Source organism: Natator depressus, chromosome 13, assembly GCF_965152275.1.
Source record: "Natator depressus isolate rNatDep1 chromosome 13, rNatDep2.hap1, whole genome shotgun sequence".
NCBI classification, from domain to species: domain Eukaryota; kingdom Metazoa; phylum Chordata; order Testudines; family Cheloniidae; genus Natator; species Natator depressus.
Window position 1 is genome coordinate 17,743,679 of NC_134246.1, and position 24,606 is coordinate 17,768,284.

General features: G+C 45.3%; 1 protein-coding gene across 3 annotated transcripts in view; it reads left to right on the forward strand.

Moving 5' to 3' along the window:
* Positions 1-24,606, forward strand: part of PREX1 (phosphatidylinositol-3,4,5-trisphosphate dependent Rac exchange factor 1) — a 221,193-nt gene that overhangs the window by 88,559 nt on the left and 108,028 nt on the right. For all 3 annotated transcript variants that reach the window (XM_074970042.1, XM_074970041.1, XM_074970040.1), the window contains exons 2-5: positions 4,643-4,714; positions 10,256-10,378; positions 16,863-16,967; positions 20,540-20,641. In XM_074970042.1, coding sequence (XP_074826143.1) covers positions 4,643-4,714; positions 10,256-10,378; positions 16,863-16,967; positions 20,540-20,641 — 402 coding nt within the window. The remainder of the gene's footprint in view (positions 1-4,642; positions 4,715-10,255; positions 10,379-16,862; positions 16,968-20,539; positions 20,642-24,606) is intronic.

Below are 24,606 nucleotides of genomic sequence, written 5' to 3' on the forward strand. Positions count from 1 at the left end.
TGCCCTACTGATCTGGCTTGTGCTATTGACTTGAGTGATTCTCCATTTGCTTCTAGACGTTGTGTAGTCCTAGTGTTCTGAGCTAGGCTCTACCTCTCTGTGCTGGTGTGCTACTATTTCCTCTCTCTTTTCTGTTGTGCATGCAGCAATCCACCACTGAGCTTGAGCTGTTCTAAAACCCAGCCTAATGATTGCACAAGACCAAGGTATATGGGCAGATAGAATAGGAACAGTATCTATCTACTGTCTGTCCATCCATCCCAGGCTCACTGCCATGGGACCTGAGCATCTTCACGGTTTAACTTTTGATTATACCGAGGGCTGCAGATTTATCACAGAATTTTTTAATCAAAAATCACAGAGCAGTCATGGGAAATTTAGTAGAAGTGATTTTTTATTTAAAAAAGTGCAATAACAAATGAGGAGGAGGGTTCTGGGTCTGGGGAGGGCTGGATAATGATCCCACCCTGCATGCACCCCGCAGTGATTGTTCCTGCAGCTCCTGTCCTGCAAGGTTGGGCCCAGATCCCCACTCCAGGTGTTTCAACCTGGCACATGGGGTCACAGCGCTGCTCAGATTTGGCCTGGCCAGCCCTCCATCATGACAGTGGAGAGGCAGCCAGGCCAAACCTGAGCAGCACTGTGACTTCACGCACCAGTGGCAAGGCACAGAGCAGGGAGCCAAAGGCATGGAACAAAAACCTCAGGAGCTGTTGCTGCAGGGTGAGTTTATTAAAATCATAGACACAAAGATGAGTCATGGACAAATGGGAAAATCACAGTATCTGTGACATGTTTTCCACCATGACAAATCTGCAGCCCTACTTATAACTTTCTTATACTGTATGTCTTAAGCTGCTCTCCCTTCCCCCACCATCCCATCGTTTTCTTTATAATTTGGGGAAGGCTAAAACAAGTCAAATAAGTGAGTTTTGCCTTTGATTCTGAAAGGGTGAGTTTCCTGGCCATCCTAGTGTGAATGAATTCCATCACCATGGAAAGCTCAGTTCCCTATGTTTATGAGTCTTGCCCTTGTGATTGATGGTTCTGCTATCCCAGAGAAGCACATCTATTATAGGTGAACATGACTGTGCTGAGGGAGACAGTTCCTCTGACAATCTGTCTAAGGCATCAGGACCAAACCCTTGAATTCACGGTGCAGCCAGTGCAGAGTGTGGAGCCGGGGCTCTTTGCAGCCTTGGATTCTGAGTAGCCAGTGGCTGACTTCAGAACCAACTGAATCTTTTTTAATTAAGTGAAGGGGTCACTAATGTTTGGCTCTTTGTGGCCAAATCAGAGTTGGATGGGATACGGACTCCCGGCCAGTCAGAGATGGAAGAGGCCATTTTTTGCATTCCCAGATCTTTAGGAATCTAGAAGGACGCCACAGCAGAAGTCTATTTGGATGCTGAGAGAGCGGATGCCCTTAATGGAGGGTGAGGTTATGGACATGGCAGGTTGTTCAAAGTGCTCCCTTCTTCCCACCAGCATCACCTTTGTCATGCCAGGGCTCAACTTCAGCCAGTTATTCTTCATCTCCAGGTACCAGGGTGATGGTACTGTTGATGATGTTGGATGCTAAAGAAGATATGTAGAACTGGCTGCCATCAGTGTATTGCGGGCACTTGAGCCTATGCCAACTGCTGAATGGGAGACGATGCTGGTGCAGATGTGGTCTAAGCCAGGTAAAAACTGGTAAGAGTTACCTGCAAAGGATGGGAAACGTTGACTCAAAGCATTTAACAAAATGTCTCTAGAGAAGGACTTATTTTCCCAAGCATATTTGGGAGCAGGTTGGAAGGAAGGCAGCATTGTCATGTGAACACAGCACGGAACATTAGCTGTTGGGCTGTTCTTTAACCACTTGGATTGTTTTCTTTAGTCTGAGTGACTGTTGCAAAAGACTTTGATTTCAGAAGAAAAGGGATTTAAAACCAGGGAACAGATAGTTTTGCATCCAGTAAGTCCAGATTTTTATGGTTACATTTTGAAAAGTTGGCTATTAGGTTTCTAGGACAAAAAACAACAACAATCTCATTTAACAACTGTCTTGTTTCAGAGACACTAGAGAGATTGTTGTTTATACGCATCAAGATGATCAGAAGGTTGGAACAGACTAGACAGTCTGTCTACAAAGCTGATTCTCTCTCTTCCCCCTAGCATGCCTTTCCCTCTTTCTTTTCTCTCTCTCTCCTTCTGTGTCTCGCTATTTTTTCATCTCACTTTCTCTGTGTGTGCCCCTCGCTCTCTCAGTCTCACACTCATATTAAATGATCTTTTCAGACAGGCGTCACAGAAAAGCTGTTTTTTAAATTAACACAGGCTCTGCTTTTTACTGACTAGACTGTAACAGCTAATGTGATTTGCACCTTCTTCTTACCAGCTTTCTATTATTAGAAATATACATTGCTGGGACTTAGATGTTGGTAAATATTAGTCACCAGTGGAGCTCGCTAATTGTGTAGATTAATTAATTATTCCAATTGGATTTGTTATTTCCAAACAGCGAGAGGAGCCTGTATTAAAGCAAGCCAAGAGTCCCTGCTTGGCTTATCGTTTTAGAATTAGGGGAACAGCTTTTCTGTCTCATATAAATCTGACGCCTATTAATTAGTGCTCAGATATCACACCCAGTGCTGGAGATGGGGAGGGGGGCATCATACTCCCCCTTTCCCCCCATACTTCCTGTCGATCCTGGTGCCGTTGCTCATCATGTTGAACAGTTCATCTCAAACAGTGCCAGTGGCTTCCCCAGTTGCTGCCAGGACATCTGGAAGCACATGAACATTTTGGGTGACTTCAGCAAACTTACTGGTTAAGGTTATTGGCTGGGTTCTTATAAACTGGCTCCTGGGTCATGTGGAAAAAAACGTTCTGTCCCCTAAAAATAATGGTTCTCAAAAACTTTCCCATCCTGGGACTCTGCTCCCAACTCCCCACAGCTAGCTGGGATCTAGCCAGGATCCTCTTCTCATGTAGCCATATGGGAAAATGTGACCCCTGACATTTCTTTGTGAACCCCAGCTTGAGAATCCATACTCTGGGAATTATATATATATGATGGGCCTAATCTGTCTCTCCATCCATCTAATTGTCAGTTGTGTACTGGGATCCATCCCTGTAGTGTCTGAACACCTTCTGATTCTCTTCTCCCTTGTGGTCCAGCAGTAACAAATGAGAGAGGGCCAGGGCTGAGCAGGAATATAGTGGTGCCCATGCAGTACTGAAGGGCAAATAAATGGCTCACGCTCACACTCTTCAAGCCAAGAAACTAGAGGCAGAGACAGTCACAGGCCACAGGTTTGATTCAGCAACACAGCTCCCTGTGGTGTTATGGGCAGTTGCCAGCTCCACATGAAGCCGAATCAATAATTAGCTGGGTCTGCATCAGTTGACATAGATGCTGCTCAGAAGGAGTCCAGCTTTTAAAGGCTTTTTATCGTTCAGTAACAGGACAGCTTTGTACCATACATACAAAGGAATGACACAAATCCCCCTCCGTCTCAGGAGGGTAAGAAAAGCCTCTTCTTCCCCTGCTTGCAACACTCCCCAGGGCTCAGCCCCTTGCATAGGAGGTGAGTATAGAAACCACTAACAAGGACAGACAGGCAAAACCCTCTCCCCTTTTATGTCTTGATTGCTTTAATTGATCCCAGCAGATTCCCTCCTCTGGGTTCCCCCTCAGTCAGCCTCCCCTGCAGGTGCTTGTCTGTGTCTGCCAGGATGCCTTGGAGGGGAAGGGTAAAATTCTCTTCTCCTCACCTTAAGGGAGGCTTTTAACCCCATCACTGCATCGCCAATGTCCTCTGCTAAATCCTTACAACTGGATCAAACATGTTGTGGTCATATATATTCAGTGTAAATACAGACGGTCCCTCACTAGCAGTAGCCTGAACAGAACTCTAAAGACAGGTATTGGAATCATTGTCCATTTGTATCTGGACCTGAGCTTTTTATTGGATTGGGACTTTTACAGCCAAAGATGTACTGAGTCGGGGGGCCTAGGCAAGGGTGAAAAGTTCTGACGTTGTTTTGACTGCACCTTTAAACTAGTCCAAGTAAAATGAAATGGAAATGAAAATGCAATCCAGGCACTATTTGCAGGTTTCCATTTCCCTTCCCCAAGTTGTGGGTATACTGAGATTGTCCATAGCCCAAGTTCCTAGCTCTGACATGCGCTCAGCTTCTGCAACATGAACATCCTTTGTTGTTCCTTGCAGTCCTTTTCCTTCCATATATCTTGATGGGAGACAGGCATTTTGCCTCCCAAAGTCAAGTCAGAGGAGAGAGAGGAAGCCTTCAAGAGAATAAACAAACAGTTCCTCAAGTTGGTCTGCCGGTGCTAACAGATATTTAAGTCAAAAAGAGTCAGTGGAACTTCTGAGGAAAGACATTTGCCACAGGGCAAAAACCAAACATCTTTAAGGAAATGCCTTTTACGTACCTGAAATGCTAAGCTCAGTCTAAGAGTCCTAGTAATGACATGAGGTAGGTTTAGATTCAAGTCTCAGAAGTGATGGGTTCGTTGTGTTAGAACATCGTACTTGTGTGGCTGGATGCTCGGGAAAAGCCAGAAGGCACAAGCAGTGAACTCAACCAGTATTAAGCCATTTGAAAATAATCCCTTTTTCTCTTCCTTCAGGCATTTTTGCACAGAATCAGACAGAATGCTGTGGACAAAGCCGAGAAATACATAACAGAGGAGAATATCAAGGTACTTCTCTCAGCTTTCTCATTTTATTGGCAGTTTTATTCATTTATGTTAAGTACTCATAATTAGCCGCATTAGAGAATCCTGGGGAAAATTATTCATGAACATTTCAATGAATGAGAAACCAAACATGCATAGGTCATATTCACATTTGTTTTTCATTTGTTCTTCATGAACATTTTGTGAGTGACATTTGTCTTGTAGGAATTTTAGTTAAAAACAATTTTTGGGACCCATAGGCAAGTGAAATTTGTGGCAGGCAGAAATGGAAGTACTTGAGCTTCAGCCATTAATCTAAGGTTTATAAACTGAATGGGGGCTTGCTCCTGTAGCAGTGAAATCAATGAAAGCTTTGCCATGAGGTTTAATGGGCAGAGGATCTGACAGTAATAGAACAAGGGGACAGCAGCAGCATCCTCATCATGACATGAACAAGGAGGTTAACACCCCCTGTTTTCCCCAGAGTTGGTTCCTCCCTTTCATATGTTAGTATTACTGTAATGTCTAGATACCCTAATCAATGATTTAGGCCTCTGTTGAGCTATTCGGTGTGCAGTCAGTAACTGTAGGCCTTGCTGCAGACAACTCACTATCTACATGTCAGACAGGACAGACGGGTGGCACAAACCAAGCCAGATGATGTGGGGGTGGGTTGGCAAGATGAGATAACAATAAAATGAACAGAATTTATCCAAAAAGTAGAAGTCACAGCTCATCACTTAGTCCACCTATGCCACATGGGAATGATTGAGAGGCATCAGGGTGGGTTTGAAGGAGGGATTTTAAAGAATAAGAGCACAGATTTTACCAGGGAGTTTTTCCTGTGCATCGGGGGGTCGGGGGGAGAAAGCACGGAGAGGCTTGAGAGAGAAGCGGACAGGTGGGCAACTGAGGCTGCCACTGTTGGCAGAGTGAAGGCAAGAGTTATCTGGAGTCCCTAAGCATTCCCTGTGCAGTCTAGCGTGGCCTATTGGCAAGGCAGAAGTGTCACCCATCAGCGGAGAGCGTGTGTTCAGGGGAATAACACATGCAGTGACTAGTGACTACAGATCCTGTGTGCTGCAAAATATGTAAAAAACTAATAAACCCACACACCAATTTGCAGATCTGACGAATGAACAAAGATGCTGCTGAATGTTATTCTTGCTGCTATTATTCATTTAGTACTAAAACATGTGCTAATTATGACTGTTCCATAATCAAATGCAACAACCACTGGCCCATCCAGAAAACTCCTCATTTTCTCTGCTGATTAAATGGATTTGTGCTTGAAGTTCCATTGCACCTCTCTGGAGATGCACCATTATATTTTTGGTTTATTCTTTCGCTAGGTGTCCAGAGGGCTTTCATGATGCAGTTTTTAAAGGCTCTTCCTTATTAATATCTTAACCAGCTTGCAGTAAAAGAGCTTCCCTTTGGAAATGAAAGGCCTGTTTACGTTACAGTGGAGGCCGGTTCATGGCAGCACAGTATGAACATCATTTCCTCCTTTCTGTTCCCACCAGAAGCAGTTTCAGTGTCTTTCCTGCAGCCAAGATCTTTTCCTTCGTGGCCTCCCCATGGTGTTCCTCGCTGGTGCCCTCTACAGGCACGTGCCCATTTGTGCTCTGTATCTCTGGTTACCAGGGAGCTGTGAGCTAGCTGGCTGGCTGGTGGCACGAACTGTGGAGAGTGTATAAATGGTTTGGAAGCCTTTTTAAAGATGAATCTCTCTCCTCCTCTCCCTCTTCCTGCAGTGGGAATGTCTAGAGGGAAGCTTAGAGTATTTTGACTGTTATTCACTGCAAAGCAAAGGAAGAAAATGTCTTTTAGGACCAGCTGGGGTAACACTGTCAGTACTGGCCCTGTAGATTTCTCCTACAGCTGGCATTTTAGGTGGTTGGAGAGTTCAGGGAACCTTGGGCACCAGTTGTGTCACCTCTAAAATGACCAGTCCCAGGCCTGGTTTACACACAGTTTTTGTACTAATATAACTATTTTGGTTCGAGGGATGATGTTTTACTGAAATAATTAGATTGATACAACCCCTAGTCTGGATGCAGTTATAGCACCATAAAGGTGCCTCAAATACATACAGCTTATTCACCTTTCCATATGGGAATAGCTATCCCAGTATAAAACACTGGGTATATGGCTATAACTGCAGCCACACTATGATGGTTGTCCCACTTTTACTGTACTCATCTAACTAAAGTGATACAACCGTCGTGTGTAGACAGGTCCCCAGCTGCAGATACCTGACATAGTGCTGGGAAATAGAAACTTCATATCAAACAAACAGACTTTTTAGCAAAGTTAGGGAAGGTCCCTCTGCCCCCTTTAGCCTCAGATGACCTTTGTTACCTAAGGCGCCTGGATCCCATTGACCATCACAGAACACAGTATATTACACAGCAGATATTCCTTGGATCATAAAATACCCCCTTGAAGACTGCTCCTTGTAGGGTAAAGTCATGCCTAACAGATGTTTTCCTCTTCCTTGCTAATCTCCTTCTGGCATAGCTTTCCTCCTGGCCATGCAACAGAGGCTAATATATCATAACATCAGTCACAGCTGAGCTGGAGAGCTGTGGTATGTTCTGCTAGGATTTGCACTGGGAATTTTCTGCAAGCAAACAAACAGTCCCTCTGTGGAGCGAGAAGCTTGTGTTCCTCTCCTTCTTCCTCTGCTTTCTTTGGTTGAGCACAGAGAACTGTTCAAAGGCCAACAGTGCAAATTCGCCATGTTGGACTGCTTGATTCTTTTTGAGCCAAATTGTGGCTTTAAGCCACAGGCCTGCATTGGGTATGGTGCAGGGCTACAGTGTTCTAAGTCAGTGGTTCTCAACTGGGGTCCGGGGCCCCTTGGGGGGCCGTGAGCAGGTTTCAGGGGGTCCATCAAGCAAGGTCAGGGTTAGACTCCCTGGGGCCAAGGGCAGAAAGCCGAAGCCCCTCCGCATGGGGCTGAAGCTTGGGGCCTTGAGCCCCACCACCCGGGGCTGAAGATGAAGCCTGAGAAATGTAGCTTTCCCAGGCAATTGTCCTGCTTGCTGCCCCCTAACACTGGCCCTGGCTTTTATATGCAGAAACCCAGTTGTTGTGGCACGGGTGGGCCATGGAGTTTTTATAGCACGTTGAGGGGGCCTCAGAAAGAAAAGGGTTGAGAACCCCTGTTCTAAGGCAAGCGCTGAGCCTCCTGCAGTGAAAGGGGAAAGCATGTACAATGCTGTTCCGAGAGGAGGATGTAGCGTGCTTTTCTCTGCACATCCAGCCAGCAAGTGTGGAGCGGGAGAGGACTATGGCACTGCCCCCTTGAGAACCTTACAGCACTGGTGGGCAACATGCGGCCCATCAGGGTAACCGCTGGCGGGCCGTGAGACAGTTTATTTACATTGAGCATCCACAGGCAGGGCTGCCCGCAGCTCCCAGTGGCTGTGGTTTGATGTTCCCAGCCAATGGGAGCTGTGGGAAGTGGCAGCCAACACATCCCTGAGGCCCGCGCCACTTCCTGCAGCTCCCATTGGCCGGGAATGGCGAACCACGGCCACTCGGAGTTGCAGGCGGCCGAGCCTGTGGATGCTCAATGTAAACAAACTGTCTTGTGGCCCGTCAGCGGATTACCCTGACGGGCCGCGTGTGGCCCGCGGGCCGCAGGTTGTCCACCAGTGCCTTAGAGGGACACAGTTGTGTCTATCCTTAATGTAGAGTGGAAGGCTCTTTGAATCCTCAATCTTGCACATGCTGGCAGGGGCCAGACACAAACTGGCTATAGGAGGAAATGGACTTCATACCTGTCCTGGGGAGAGTTAGGACTTGAGCTCAAGGTGGTTCCTCCTGTGAGTGGCTAATATCACATTAACTCAGGCTGAAGCATGTGATTTCATAGCCAATGGGTAAAATCCAATGCACAATATTGCAACTGAGAGCATGCCTGATAGCTAAAATGTGGGGTGGGAAGTGCTAGAACCTTCTGAGTCTCCTGCACTTCACCCAGTGAATGTTTGGAAACTGGAAGCCATTTCTCCTTGGTATTGTTTACATCACAAGAGTGTCACTTATTGATGAAGCCAGAGCTAGGAGGCTGTTTGCAGTGTGAGAAATGGCTTGACTTCACCGCATACCTTCCGTTTGACACTGGCCTGGTTAGAAGAAAGGATTGGAAAATATAGTGTAACACATATATCCCAGCTGAGGCTCTTGTATACAGCCTGCCTGCTAAGCCTGTCCTCTAGTGACTGCCAGTGCTTACAGTCTAGCTGGGTCACTTGTTTGTCGGGATTCCTTTCTCTTTATGGCAGCATTCCAGCCCTGCACTTCCACTCCTGGTTTCTCTTCCTTTTTCATATGGTGATTACTAAATATTATACAGCTTGCATGTTTGTAGCACCTTTCACCCAGAGAACTGTGTCAGCACACTACACCCCAGGGGATTTTTTTCAGACCTGAACTGAATGTGTGTTTGCACATCAGCAGTTGTGCATGCTCACTATCATAGATGCTCACACAAAGTCAGAAATTATGTTCACACATGGCTAGCAAGATACTTATCAAGTAAAAGAGTGCACAGATGCCCAACTTGCACCGACACACAGTAGTGCATATGCAAATTAGGGGGCTAATTCTCCATTACCCTGCAGCTTGTATGGCCATTTACATCTGTGCAAAATGCTACTATTCTGATTTGGCAGCATTGTTATATTGATTTTGCTCTCGTGTAAATGGCAACAAAAGGAGCAAGGTAATAGAGAACTGAGCCCCTTTATCTACACATGCACTTCTGTGTGTGTATGTGTATGTGCAAGTTGGGAATCAGGCCCTTAATGTGCAATTGTGAATATGTAAATACATGCCTAATTTTGGTCTGAAAAATTAGGTCCTGTGTTTGAAGAAAATGCTTTGTCCACTAGTAAAATACACTAAAGGTGTGGAACATGGCTGCTATTTCACAGCACACAGCAACATTGCATTGCAGGGTCAGACAAAATGGTATACATAAGTGAATAGTATCATAATTATTTAAAGGATAAGAATAATAACTCCTTCCAGTTTGCCTAGAAAATTATTGGTAGCCCCTCATGTTGTGCAAAAAGTACCACAGGATCCTTAATGACCACAAGTGCTGACGTGTTCAAATGACCTCTTACAGCTGTTTCCTCCAAAGATTGATTTGTCATGAGTGGGAGGGGAAGGCAGAAGACTTTTTTTGCCCTGTCTCCTTTAATGTGAGTTTGGCCTTTGTGAGCCCACATGGTATTTCCATTTACCTTCTCGAGAGTTTGTGAGAAACCTTCTATAGAACTGACAAAGGCCGATGATGATTATCAGGCCTAGATACTTGGAAAGTTCATCTTTATTTACATAGGTCAATGGCACAAGCAAAACTAAGATCCTCCCTGGGGGAATGCCGAGAGTGTGAAAGACACATAATCATTCATACCCCAGAGACATTTTAAAATGATTACTTCCTGGCAGCAGTAGATAGGCACCGTATTTAGGCACTTCTACTTTAATAAGACACCCCAACCTTCATCAACGGTTAACACTGGATTTCTCTTGGTATTTCAGATCTTGTTTTCCAACATCGAAGACATTCTTGACGTTCACAAGGAGTTCTTGGCTGCCCTGGAATTTTGTTTACAACCAGAACCTCAATCTCAGCATGAACTGGGAAATGTTTTCTTAAAATTTGTGAGTACAATGACTTAATGCTATCTGTAAATGCAGCTTCCTGTCACATGCTCCCACGTCCTAATCTCTTAGCTTTGGTAACGGTACCACGACAATGTGTATCTTTTATGAACGTACTATGTGGGGTGGGAAAAACCTTTGTGAATGAGACTGGAACAATGGAAACCAGATCAAACCCAGCAAAACAAGGAGGTATTTTTAGAAATTCTTCCTTTTCCTCTTGCATAGAATTTCTTTTTTCTTTTCTTCTCATCCAGCTGATCACATTTTACTGCTAAGAGTTTATTTCTTTGGTTCTAAAAATTTCAAAAGAACATCTCCATTCTAAATAGAATCAATGCAAAAATCTCTATGTTTTAATGCAAAATAAGATGGAGATTTTAAACCCACAAAAAACAGGAAATTCAAAACCAAGGCACCTACTGTAGCAGTTCTCCTTAATAACTTGGTTACACAATGAAGGCCCGATTTTCAAACATTTAGGTGTGCAATCCCATGACTAATTTGTGCATAAAATACACTAATTGTGCATGCAAGACAAGTAATTATGAATGTGTACAACTTGATTAGCATCTCACTCATGTGCCATTTGCATGCAGTCACCTGATTTGCGTACAATAACACACAATTGCATGGACATTTTGTGTGTGCAACTGCACTCCCAAGGCATTTGAAAATCAGAAACCTCCCACATAACATCTTTGCTGAGAACTCTAATAACTATATTCAACAGCAGCAACTCTCCATTCAAATCTATTCCATCATGCTTCAATAATCTGTGGTGATCCAGACTTTATAGCGTACCTGGGTTTGTCTGAGTGCACATAATTTATACAGCCATTCATTACATTCATAGAACCACAGCACCTTCTCCCTTTGCATATGTTTGTTTATTTATGATAAAAGAAAAGGAGTACTTGTGGCACCTTAGAGATTAACCAATTTATTTGAGCATAAGCTTTCGTGAGCTACAGCTTACTTCATCGGATGCATTTATTTGAGCATAAGCTTTCATGAGCTACAGCTCACTTCATCGGATGCATACAGTATGCATTCGATGAAGTGAGCTGTAGCTCACGAAAGCTTATGCTCAAATAAATTGGTTAGTCTCTAAGGTGCCACAAGTACTCCTTTTCTTTTTGTGAATACAGACTAACACGGCTGTTACTCTGAAACCTTTATTTATGATGTGACAATCATGTAAATATTATTACTAGTAGTATAATGTATTATTTATATTGTAGTAGTGCCCAGAGGCAATAGTGAGGAGTGGGGCCGCACCATGTTAAGGCTGTGCAAACACAGAGGAGAACAACAAATCATAGAAATGTAGGGCTGGACTGGACTTCAAGGGGTCATCTAGTCCACCCCCCTGTGTTGAGGCAGGATTAAGATAAAGCGGCTAGCACATCCCTCGGCCCATGCTGCTTCCTGCAGCCCCCATTGGCCTGGAGCAGTGAACCGTGGCCAGTGGGAGCTGCGATCGGCCGAACCTGCGGACGCTGCAGGTAGACAAACCGTCCCGGCCCACCAGCGGATTTCCCAGATGGGCCATGTGCCAAAGGTTGCCGATCCCTGGTATAGAGAGACAAGGTGGGTGAGGTAATATCTTTTATTAGGCCAACTTCTGTTGGTAAGAGAGACAAGCTTTTGAGCCACACAGAGCTCTTCTTCCAGACCTTACCCACTTTGTCTCTCTCTAATATCCTGGGACCGACACGGCCACAACTACACTTCAAGTAATATAATATAACAGTTGTTTTCAACCTGCTGTCTGCAGGCCCCTGGGGGTCGGCAGACTATGTCTAAGATTTCCAAAGGGGTCTGCACCTCCATTCAAAATTTTTGAGGGGTCCGCAAATGAAAAAGGGTTGAAAACCGCTGATGTATAATTTGTTAATGAAATGTTTAGTAATTAATTCTTAATCGAATACCCCTTAAAATATACATAAATGTGTAACAGAGAAATTATTAGACTAGGGCTTCTCAACCATTTTCTTTCCGAGCTCCCCCCCGGCTATAAAAACTTCACGGCCCAGGTGTGCCACAACAACTGTTTTTCTGCATATAAAAGCCAGGGCCGGCATTAGAGGGTAGCAAGCAGAGCGATTGCCTGGGGCCCCGCCGCACGGGGCACCACAAAGCTAAGTTCTTCAGGCTTTGGCTTCAGCCCCCGCTGGTGGAGCTTGGTGCCCCAGGTTGCAGTCCCATGCGGCAGGACTTTGGCTTTCTGCTCTGGGCCCTAGCGAGTCTAACACTGGCCATGCTTGGCAGATCCCCTGAAACCTGCTTGTGGCCTCCCAAGAGGCCCCGGACCCCTGGTTGAGAGCCACTGATTAGACAGTAATGCCAGATGGATGCGTGCTACTGCAAATTTCTCTTCTATTGGAGTCTAATGGACTGGCACCTTCTGCATCAGTTTGCACTGAAGCCTGTACAGTGCATTGCTCATAATGTCTACATGATTCTGTCCCACAGTCCCGCAAGAGACAAAAGCCTGCAGTCCATACACTGCAGTGAGGCAAACTCCTTCCATTTCAGAATATACAGTCAAGACTGGTCATAACCATAATTGCTATGTGTGTCCACCTAGGGCTCCAGATCGAAGGAGATGCAGAAATAATGCTGGGAGGCACTATAGCCACTTAGTTCCAGGCAAGCAAGGACCACGAGAAGGTTAGCAAAGGAGGAGAAAGCAATCTCTTAGTATGTGGAGTCCTGCTGGAGCTCAGAAGATAATATACAGCCTGAAGTGCAGCAATGTGGAAGACAGAAAGGGCTAATTCTCAGGGGTCTGTGTCTTGCCACAATGCAGATTTAAATAATGAGCCCCTGGCAACTGGCAGAGAGATTTCTAATGCAGTGGCCTGGGTTTAAAGCAGATCTCCAGTTCCCCTCTTTGCTTAGGGTACCAGTGTCCCATGTCTGTAATTGGTACTGTTCTAGTGAAGTGGTGGCGCATGCGAGCAAGCTGTACTGTGGAGCTACTGTTGTTCTCAGCAGTTTTCCATGGAGTCGTTGCATAGTTTCAGCAAAATGGTGGGCAGTATTTTGTCACAAGGAGAATAAAGGATGGAACACTCTGGGCTTTGAAGGGAAAAAGCCAACAGTGATTTCCAAGAGATGTAGTTCTGGGACATAGCTGTGGAGCTGATACTTTTGCCATAGCACATGTTGTTAGCCAGTCTGACAAGTGAGCAAACAACCTAGATGCAGGGAGGGAGGAAACCTTGAGCTAACAAATATTCTAAAAATAAATCTTGCAAGTCTCTGAGTCCCCCTAGCAAATAGAGTAGAATGGATAGATGGATTTCCCACCCTGGACTGCATATGAAAATCACTAAAGATTTTGTGGCTCCAAACATCACTCTCACCACATTGTTTTTCATTATGGTCAAGTCACAGCATTACCCAAAAGGGGTTAGTGGTGAGGAAATTAGATAAAGCCTCTGACCTGAATGTGCCCGTGTATCTTCATGATCACCTGACTTACTAGCAAGATCATCATTGTTCCTGATTACAAGTGCCACTTCCGTGTCACCTGCCAGATGTTAGCACAGATGTCCCCCTGCAGCAGATACCTATTTAAAAAAAATGCTCCTAAATTCAGCAAATAGAGTGAGAATCCCAGGACTCAAGGGCCCTCTTTCTGACATTTGCCTTGAATTTCTAAGCTCTAAACGTTTTCCCTGAGTTTCCTTGTCATAAAGGCTCTTTTGTGCAGGCCATGGAAACATCAGGCTGTCTGCGGACCAGAAATGCACAGAGCTGGCCAGAGCTTGGTCTCTCTGTTATTGCCAGAGCTGATTCATGTCGGGTGGAAGCAGTACAGGAAGTCTGTGTGCAGATTCCTGGATCACAGTGAACTACCTGCTGACAGTGATATAACCTCAGAGGCCAAGCAGCATCTGCCTCCATGTAACTTATGGTCTGAACAAAACACAGAACTCCCCTTCCCCACCCCAAAAAACCCCCCACAACAACCAGGTACTTTCATAGGACTTTAAGTTCTCTGTTTTTTTACTTGACTCCTCCCTGCTGGAACAATGGGGCTTCCCATCAATGACACAACAGTTAGGCACAAGTCAGCCAAGCAACATCTATTGCTGTATATCTGTGGCAACTGACCTGCACTGTAGGCCAGCCTTAGCCTTCATTCCACCTTGGATCAGGAGTGATGAGGACAAGACAGGTTGCTGACTAAGCGAGCCACTAGGTCTATGTAGGAGCCTTACTGGCTGACGGAAAGGAAGAGTATCAAAAATAGATGCACCACATGTAGCTCCAACCTCCAGTTCAGCAGTGCTGGTTTATTTGGTTCCATCAGCTTTCTGAGCTCTTATTAATTTGAATTAGATACATCTGCTGATTGCCTGGTGCTGTGTGAATATGATCAGACAATGCTGTCTCAAGGATGAGGCAAGTTAATGCAGGATCTCCCCAGTACACTGGAGTCAAGCAATCTCGAAGCATTTAAGAATGTGCTTAAGTTCCTGAATAAGGATGGAAAGGATCGCATGGTTAAAATTAAATGTGTGCTTAAATGCTTTGATGAATTGGGGCCAAAAACTGAGGGGCTCCTTTGAGGAGAATTTCTTTCTCTTCCCACTCCAAGGATTCCATGCAAGGCACAGAGAGAATATGGGGGAACAAGGCTTTTAGGAATATTCCAATTTAGAGCAGTAAAACTTTATTTTTGTCACTACAGCATCTCTGGTTCTGGAAGCACATGGGGAGCAGATCTGCTGAGTAAGAAGGTGCCATTTTTACATGGTCCCTTTTCTGACCATAATTGCACTTTAAGGTAGTGGTAACTGTTGGCTCAGCATTCCAGGGGATAACATCTCTAATTATGGAACTGATCATTTCTTCATCGATGGGGAGGAGGGAAACCTCAGCGTCACCCAGAGAGGAAATTAAACACTTCAGATACTGAGTAATTTAAAGCATAGCTCTCATACTTGTGGGTCTTATGCATGAAAGGCAGCTGGAAAGGACTGGATGAAAGCACTCTGCTGTGTGTATAATTATTATATTGAGTCAAGTTTAGCAGGGTGATTTTGTCATGATACAAATATAACCTCTCAGAATGTTGAACGCATGACGCTGCAGTCAGTAACCTGAGCAATGACATTTGCTCGTGTTGCATCGATACAAGCTCTTCTGATCTGAAACAGATGCTGTCATGTTAATGGACGCTATTTCTAGGAAGCTAGTTTTCAAGCATGCTGCTCCTGTGCATCTGGAGCTGCATGAGGGAGTCAAGAAGAGCAAATATTTGAGGAACTCACATGCCCAGCTTCTCCTTCTTTAACTTGCTCTTTTAAAGACACAATCAGCATGATTCCCAGTTCCCTCCATCCATGTGTGTCATGCACCCAGCCTGCCTTTTCCTGTGTCTGGTGGTCTGGAGCCTCCCTTTCTATTGAACTCCCCAGGATTAAAGCCATATACTGATGTGAGCCATGCAGCTGAGAGATAAAGGTCCAGAGCATCTACTTGCCAGCTTCTCACTGCAATTTCTTTGTGGCTGCTGCTTTGTTTGCCTTATGCCATTGGTATTATTGTGTTTGGGGAGAAATCAGTTTAGTCTTAGCTCTACACCCATCAATAAAAGGAGAAACAAATGCCCCATCAGATCAGTGATCCTTTGGAATAAAAACAAGCAGCACTTTACTCAGTTCATGAGCACGTGTCCAGCCCTGAAGCTGTTGACCTGAATGCTGAGTTAGCCTCCTGTATCAGTATGTAAACACAGTTTCTCTTCCATGAAGTCATAGGAAATGCAGCTGTATTTCTCCGGATCCATGTTACTTAACTGTTTCAATCAGCCACAGTTTGTACATGGATCTGTGCATATCTACATAAATAAAGCTGTTAAAGTCTGCAAGTATCTAATCTGCAGCTTGCACAGGAAGATCTATATGGACTAATACCTGCAAGATACTGCTTCTAAAAGTGCCCTTCTCATAGTTTGGGGCAGATTTTGTCTGGTCCCTGGATATGGGAGGGTGCATGGAGCTTTCGTCCCCCTAGGGCACAAGGGCCTTTAAACTGCAAGGTGCTGGAAATGGTTTTTATTGCTTTTCTGTAAAATATTCCATGTTGTTCTCCAAATAAGAGATGTTTGCGGTGTACTCAGCATCTCTAATCTATTACACTGGAAAAAATTCTACCGTCACTCTCACCCTGTGGTTTAAATAAAGTAGAACGTGGTACTACCAGCTGCTTCTTGTACTTTAACAAGGAGATTTCATTTCAGTTTGTGGGCGTGACATCATGTGTACGGCCAGAGGGATTGTGTATATTTACAGCACAGTAGATGAGAAATTAAAGGAGCACCTCCATTTATTGTTAATGTTGTGCCTAAACTCCGACTCCTTTGTAAAGTATTTAATTTGTATTATTCTGAGAGAAAATATGCAAACCAGCTCTGTCCACGCAATCACACTCTGAGTCAACATGTGTTACTTTTTTCTTGCAGAAAGACAAGTTCTTTGTATATGAGGAATATTGCAGCAACCATGAGAAAGCACTCAGGCTCCTAATGGAACTGAACAAGATTCCAGCAGTGAGAACATTCCTCCTGGTGAGCATCTTCTCTAGCATCTTGCACTGAACAATCCAACTTTGTACTGTACTTACAAGTAACCTTTCATGTCCCAGGGGCTCAAAGCACTTTACAGACACGAACCATTCAAGCCTTACAGCTGCTGGTAAGGTAGATATTAATATGCCCATTGTTTTGATTGGCAAACTGAGTCGCAGAACTAAATTCAGCCCTGGAACGAGCAATTTCAATAGGAGGTTGTTCCTATTTAGGCCAAAGATGTGTTGACCCACAGATGATTAAATGAGTTGCCTAGCAAGTCAGTGGAAGAGTTAGGAGTGGAACCCCAGTGGATCTGATTTCCCACTCCATGCTCTAGCCAATAGACAGAGCTCCCTCCCAAAAAAGTGAACTACACTTCTTGATTATTTTCTGTTTCTTTGGTGGCATTTCTTCCCTCCAACATCCTCCTCCCTTCTTCCTTGGTTTTAGGTCATCTCTCCTTTGTTCCCAACCATGGGCACAGACATTGGGAGTGGGAGTTGCCACCAGCTGATAGGGTGATTCAGGATGTTAGGCCAAGTTCTTACTGCATGCCTTGAGGTAGAAAGGAGGCTGCCATTTTGAAAATGTGGCCCTTCATATGGGGGCTTCATTCCCTTCCACTCCTGACTTGTCTCCTGCCTGCCAAAAGCCTAGTCCTTCCTGATTACATAGAGAAGCAGAAGCCCCTTATGAATGAATATCCCTTCCAGGTAGGCCCTTATCCTTTGGGCACTTTTCAGCCACAATTCCTAGACCTAACAGGAAGCATGGAGAACAAGAGTTAATTCCCTTAAATATTCAGGCCCTATTCACTCTTGTGAGTTTGAGTTAGTCCCATAATGTCACTGTGTTTTTGAAGCACTGAAGTGTCGTCTTCTAGCCTGTTTGCTCCTCTGTGTGTCACTGCAAAGGAAAAATTATTTGGGAGAAGGTCTAGACCAGGGGTCAGCAACCTTCGGCACGTGGCTCATCAGGGTAATCTGCTGGTGGGCCACGAGACATTTTGTTTACGTTGACTGTCCGCAGGCACGGCCCCCTGCAGCTCCCAGTGGCCGCGGTTCGCTGTTCCCAGCCAATGTTTTAGAGTGTTCTCTGCACCTACTAATTGTGCCAACAGAGAAAAAGCATTAGCTAGGTTGTTGGCCTCAACTGGCAAACTGGGCAGGAGGCCCAGAGTAAGAGATAATGTGCTGCCAACTGTCGTTTTCTGTAGCACCTGAATTCAAAAGATTCTTAAAATAGCTGTAAGTATGGGGAAAGCACTAAAGCCTGTGCTTTGCTGTGGCTGCTGTAATTCCTTCCACCCTCAATCTCCTATGAAAGCCCACGTTATAATGTCACTCTGCAACGAGGGCTACATTAGAATACAAAGCATTGCTTGTGTGAATGGATTTGGCCTGGGTGCCCCCTCACAGCTGGTGAAATATAGAGCCCAGCCTCAGAAGATCTGGGAATATATCTGAAAACTCAGTAAGAGTTAAATGGCAATTTTGATCTAGTGTTGGAGCGATGGGCGGAGAAGAGGCATGGGAAGGACTGAATCAGACGAGACTCTTGGAAAATTGAACTGAGAGCTTTGTGAGCTGGTAGCAAGCACCACAGATATAGAGTAGCCTGGAGAGTGGTTGTTGTGCAGGAGACTGTACATAAAAATATCATTCAGGGCTGTTGATGAATGGTGTCTGTGAGGGCTGTTTGAAAATAGAGAGATGATTAAACCTACAGCCAAAAAAGCACCAGTGCTCAGAGTGCTTCTGGGCCACTAGAATGAATGATGCACTGGGAAAATGTTCTCAATGAACAAAGCAGGTGAAGCTTGGCTTGTTTGGGGCTTCGTTACAAACTCAGTGGTTTGAGCATTGGCGTGCTAAACCCAGGGTTGTGAGTTCCATCCTTGAGGGGGCCATTTAGGGATCTGGGGCAAAAATTGGGGATTAGTCCTGCTTTGAGCAGGGGGTTGGACTAGATGACCTCTTGAGGACCCTTCCAACCCTAATATTTAATAAATAAATAAATAAATAAAACTTAGCTTTGGTTGACTGGAGGGTTTTGTGAGTCTTTCAAATACACTTCGAATGAGTTATAGAACAACTCTGACCCTTTTACCTGGACTTGGTTGGGTTTGGATTTACTTCTCTTACTTCTTGTATCAGCAATAACTATACTGACTCTAGAGTTTGTGTAGTGTTTATATTGTCCCTTTCATTTAACTATGTCTAACCAAAACTGGGTGGGTTTGCCCTATCCTCAGTACAGACATGCTCATGCACGCTTTTCTGTTTGGAAACTGCGGGGTCTCACACAGGGTAGACGAAACATACCCTGGAACCAAACGATGGGTTCACACATGATGCTTAGGCTGTGAGACTGTCTATGGAATGCAGTGGACTTTGATTTCCTGCACTCAAACTTTGGCCATAACTTTATTATACTGTTCCTAATAAGTGCATCCTATTTTCGCCCTTTGGGTTGGATATTTTTGGAGCCCAGTGGTGGAAGCCTTATATAGGTGAGCACTAACTCACATAAGAGGTCACATTAAGTTCAACAGGACTATTGAGTAATGACAGTAATGAGCTATTTGGGTTCCTTCTGTTGATTGCACATTTTTCCCTTCACATTGTTTGACATTTTCTGAACTTCAGGCAGTATAATGTTTAGCTTTGGATTCAGAACCCTCCACACTACCATCTTTACCCATAATGGCTCATCTCCTATTGGTGCCTGGAGAGCTTTGAGCATCGAACTCCCTCCTTTGTGTCATCAGCACTTGCACATATAAATCTCCCACCACGGATAGTAGCATCTTCATGGAGCATTTCCCATCCTTTCACATTCCATCCACTGAGTTTCAGCAAGACTTGCATGTTGGGGGTTTTTCCTGGTGTTGTCAGTGCGCCAACTGTGCAGGTAGTTTTAGGAGGTGAAGACCAATTCTTGGTTTCCAGAAGGAGCTGGGCTCCAACGCCCAAAAGGAAAACACTGGATAAAGGATATAAAATATGGCAGAACCCCCCCACCCCCATAATTGCAGAGGGCTGATGGGACCTGTTATGCAGGATTCACTCCCACTCAGTTGCTATTAGTATCATTGTTTCTTTTGGGTCAGGAACAATTTTTCATTCTTTGTTTGTAGAGCACTTAGCACAATGGGGTCCTAGTCCATGACTGGGGCTCTTAGGCACTACCACAATACAATTTACAATCGACTGGCCCCCAGCTCTGACTTGTCCTGAAAATTTATCAGAATTCCTCCGGCAACTCTTGACCGCTGTTTGGGAATGACATTCTGTCTCCCTGGATTTGTGCATGCAGTGTTCGTAGGGTGCAGCATTCCTCTGCATTCCTTGTTCTGAAATGCTATTGAGTGTTACAGCAGCAGAAAACCAGTTGCTGCCTTTCAGGGGGTGGCTGCTTTTCAATGGTGATGAAGTGCTTCTATTTCCTGTACAATATGGTGAGGGATCCTAATGTGTGAACAGTGCTATGGAACTATAAAGTCATTATCCAAGAATGTATAGGAGCTTTCTATCAATGATGATGTTTCTTTACCTTTCTGTTTACAGAGCTGCATGCTTTTGGGAGGCAGAAAGACGACAGACATTCCACTAGAGGGTTATCTGCTGACACCAATTCAGAGAATTTGCAAATATCCACTTCTCCTAAAGGTACCATTTAGCATAGAATTTCCCCAGCTGGCTGCTTTGTTCCTGGGTTGCTTCTGCAGATTTTCAGCCTTGGCTTGTGTGCACTCACTTCTGCCCTCCCAGTTTGCATATCTAAAAGTTAACTTCCACCCTGTGTGCTTGAATGACTTTTGTAGGTGTAGTCAAAGGCTGGCTCAAGTCTTAACAGACGAGTGATTACTGCAGTGGTTTGGGTAGGTGTGAAAAGGAGATGTACGGACTATGTAATGCTGTTCTGCTTGAGAGTCTCTTATGCTTACTCAGAAGAGTCAGTGCTATTTTAGCCACTTCCTGAAAAGCTGTGTTCAAACACAGGGTGTGTCTACACTACCCACGTGACAGCACGGCTGCGGCAGCGCGGTGACGTGGGCAGTATAGACACGCTTTATCGCCGGGGGACAACTCTCTCGGCGATAAAAAACCCCCACCCCTAATGAGCGGTAGTAGCTTTATCGCTGGGAGTGTGGCTCCCGGAGATAAAGCTCTGTCTATACTGGTGCTTTTCAGCGCTCAAACTTTTGTTGCTCAGGGGGATGTTTTTTCACACCTCTGAACAACAAAAGTTTTAGTGCTGAAAGTGCCAGTGTAGACACAGCCACACCATTATTCTGAGGGTGTTGGATGGTCTCAGGGGACAAGTAATGGGCTACCCAGCCTTTCATCTCTAGGTCACTGGTTTGAATCTACGTGTGTCTATAGGGATTACAGCCTCTTGTTGTTTGGCAGCTTGTCTGAAATGTGTTCAGTTGTCTCAGCTCAGTTCCCAATTGACAGGTATCACTGCAAATACCACCCCTGCTGTTAGCACTAATTGGCCTCCTTGTTGGCAATCCTAGCAGATGAGCCAAGGAACAAATGGGCAATGAGAACTGCACTTACTTCTCATCCCTAGCAGTGGCCCCTCTAGGTCAGGACTGAGGCACATAGGCAAAGCAGGCCGGCGTGGGAGAACTTGCACTGCCTGTGATGTACCTGTTTTTTTGGTTAAAACAGAAGTCGTGAGTCTCCTGGGCTGCCAGTCTCATGCCTTCTACTGGAATCACATTCATTTATTAATACAAAAAATAAAAGACACAACTGCCTTCCATCTCTAAAGAAAGGTCCCTTCGTGGGGAGTGAAGTAAGAAAATATATGTCCCAATCAGGGCTGGGGAAGCTGCCTTTGCCAGGCATAATGTTGTAGCGCCACTGTATGCCACAGAATGCTACTGTACTACTGTGTCCATTAATCCCAAATGCGTGAAAACTATCACTACCTAGGTGTGGACTCCTTGCCTTTTTTCTCCTTTTATTAAACCTCTGTTTGTTTATTTAATCCTATTGTATTTTCTCTACTTCACCTCCCCTCCAGACACTTGATTGGAGTTTTCAGTGTCAAGTGTTTCAAACACGCTTTCCATTTGTGCTTGTGCAACTTTGCACACGCCCAATCACGTGTACATGCTGGTTTTCACACACTATCATTTGTGGACACAACCGTTAGGATTTACACACACTGAACCAGTTTTGTGTGCAAACCAAGTGCGGGCTGAGTTCACATCAGGTTTGCATACACAAGAGAGTGTGAGCATAAATGCAGAAATGGAAGCCAATGAAGACTGCTACGAACATTTCTTCCTTACTAAAACAACGGGGAGTCCGGACTCCTCGTTGTTTTTGTGGATACAGACTAACATGGCTACCCCTCTGATACTTTCTTCCTTACTGCTAGCAATGGTTGGGAGAAGACAATAGCTTTTGTCCTACAGTGCCACCAGCTCTGGTGTATCTTTGGACATAATACTGGTCACATCTAAACCTTGTGAAGCCTGGTTTGAATGGTGTCTCAGCTCCTGCATATATATATATATATTTGTTCATGTGGGATACTTTAGGGAGGAATGGATGTCTGTTCAGTCTTTGAATTTACACTGGGACTGTGAGCAACATTACTGTGCATAGAAGGATGATTGCTGTGGTATCTGATAGGGTAAACAGAGCAGAGGAAGTGGGGATCTAAAAATGTGGTTGCTTTGCATTCCTGATCAAGGACCTTAGTAATATTTATGCTTCCTTGTTTCCACATTGTGGCTAGTTGCTTTATTGGTTCCCAGCTGTGTTTATCAGAGAGTTAAAATGCAGAGTGGTGGAGACTGAAAATCTGAGGTTTCTTGGATTCACTGGAGTTTCCAAAGGATTCAAAACACTGGCCACACACAGGAGAGTAGTGACCGGATTCTTGCTCCTGCTCCACTCTCTTTGCACTGCTCAGGAAAGTTCCTGCAGGTTGCCTGTATGGGGGAGTCCCCAGCAGGTGCAGAGCTTGTGGAGCTGGCTCCTACACCTGCCTTTGCATAGCATGGTGGGCATGTTGGGGACATGCTGGATGTGGATGGCCAGAGTGGCTAGTGTATGATATCGTCTAACTATCCCCAATTGGAGAATGATCTCTGGGCTGTTTTCACCTGTGACAGAGAATCAGTGATCTCCTCTACTGCACTTAGTGGAAGCTGGACATAGCAGAGAATCGAGCCTTAAAAGAGAATGAAAGATATTGCTTCTGGAAGGCCATTGGTTTTCTATGCCTAGATTTGTCCTGCTGTCTTCCTCCTCCCCCCCATTGACCTTTTCTTTCACTCAGACCACATGCTTGAAGTTTCTCTCAGACAGTTTAGAGCAGAGGTGAGCAAACTACGGCCCGCGGGCTACATCCGGCCTGCAGGACCGTCCTGCCCGGCCCTTGAGCTCCAGGCAGGGAGGCTAGCCCCCAGCCCCTCTCCTGCTGTCCCTCCTTCCCCACAGCCACAGCTCGCCGTGCCACCAATGCTCTGGGCAGCAGGGCTGCGAGCTCCTGCAGGGCAGCCTGGCGGCATGGCTGGCTCCAGCCGGGTGACGTGACTGCCAGGTCTGCTGCTCTGAGCGGCATGGTAAGGGGGCAGGGAGTGGCGGGGTTGGATAAGGTGCAAGGGGTTCCCGGGGGCAGTCAGGAGACAGGGAGCGGAGGTGGTCAGGAGACGGGGAACGGGGGGGGGGGGGTTGGATAGGCGTGGGAGTCCTGGGGGGCCTGTCAGGGGGCGGGGGTGTGGATAGGGGTCGGGGCAGCCAGGGGACGGGGAGGAGGGGGGGTTGGATGGGTGGGGGGGTTCTGAGGGGGCAGTCAGGGGGCAGAAAGTGGGAGGGGGCGGATAGGGGGCGGGGGCCAGGCTGTTTGGGGAGGCAAAGCCTTCCCTACCCGACTCTCCATACAGTTTTGGAACCCTGATGTGGCCCTCAGGCCAAAAAGTTTGCCCACCCCTGGTTTCGTGCCTTCTGCTTTTCCATCCATGTCTGGTAAGTCTCGCCTGCTGAGTCAGCCTGTGCTGACTGGGGGTTGGTGAATTCCTAAGTCTTTGGAAAATATGATACTTTAACGTGGATTTCTACTAGTCTGTGTTGATCTATGGAGATACTTATCCATTGGCTGCAAGTTAATGACATGCGAATAGAAGTCTGTGTTCTATTTTAAAAGCCCATCAATATATTAGAACAGCATATTCTGCAAATATTAAAGCGAATCCTGAAACCTCAGTGCCTTCATTCAAAGACAGATGGGATATGTGCCACTATTTAAATACCTTCGTTGCTATGGCAACATCTCAGACAGAGACAGACATTTTTGATTGTCAGATAGCAGTTCTAGTGATATGATGGAATTTTAGCACCCTCTCATTTCTGTTTCTCTTCTCTTCCATAGCTTTTGGTGCATGGCATTGAGTGCTAGTGATGGGTTCTATGCCAAGAGATGGCAGTGCCTATGAATGGAATTTCCATAGGGCCAGTTTTTCCTGCTTTGCTTTAATAAAGAATGTGTTGCTTTATAAATGGAGAAAAGCGAAAAGACATTTGAATAAATGCCTCTAAGCCACAAGTTCAAATCTAACCCAGCTCAGCTGCAACCCAAGTCATTATTATCTATTGACCATTTATTG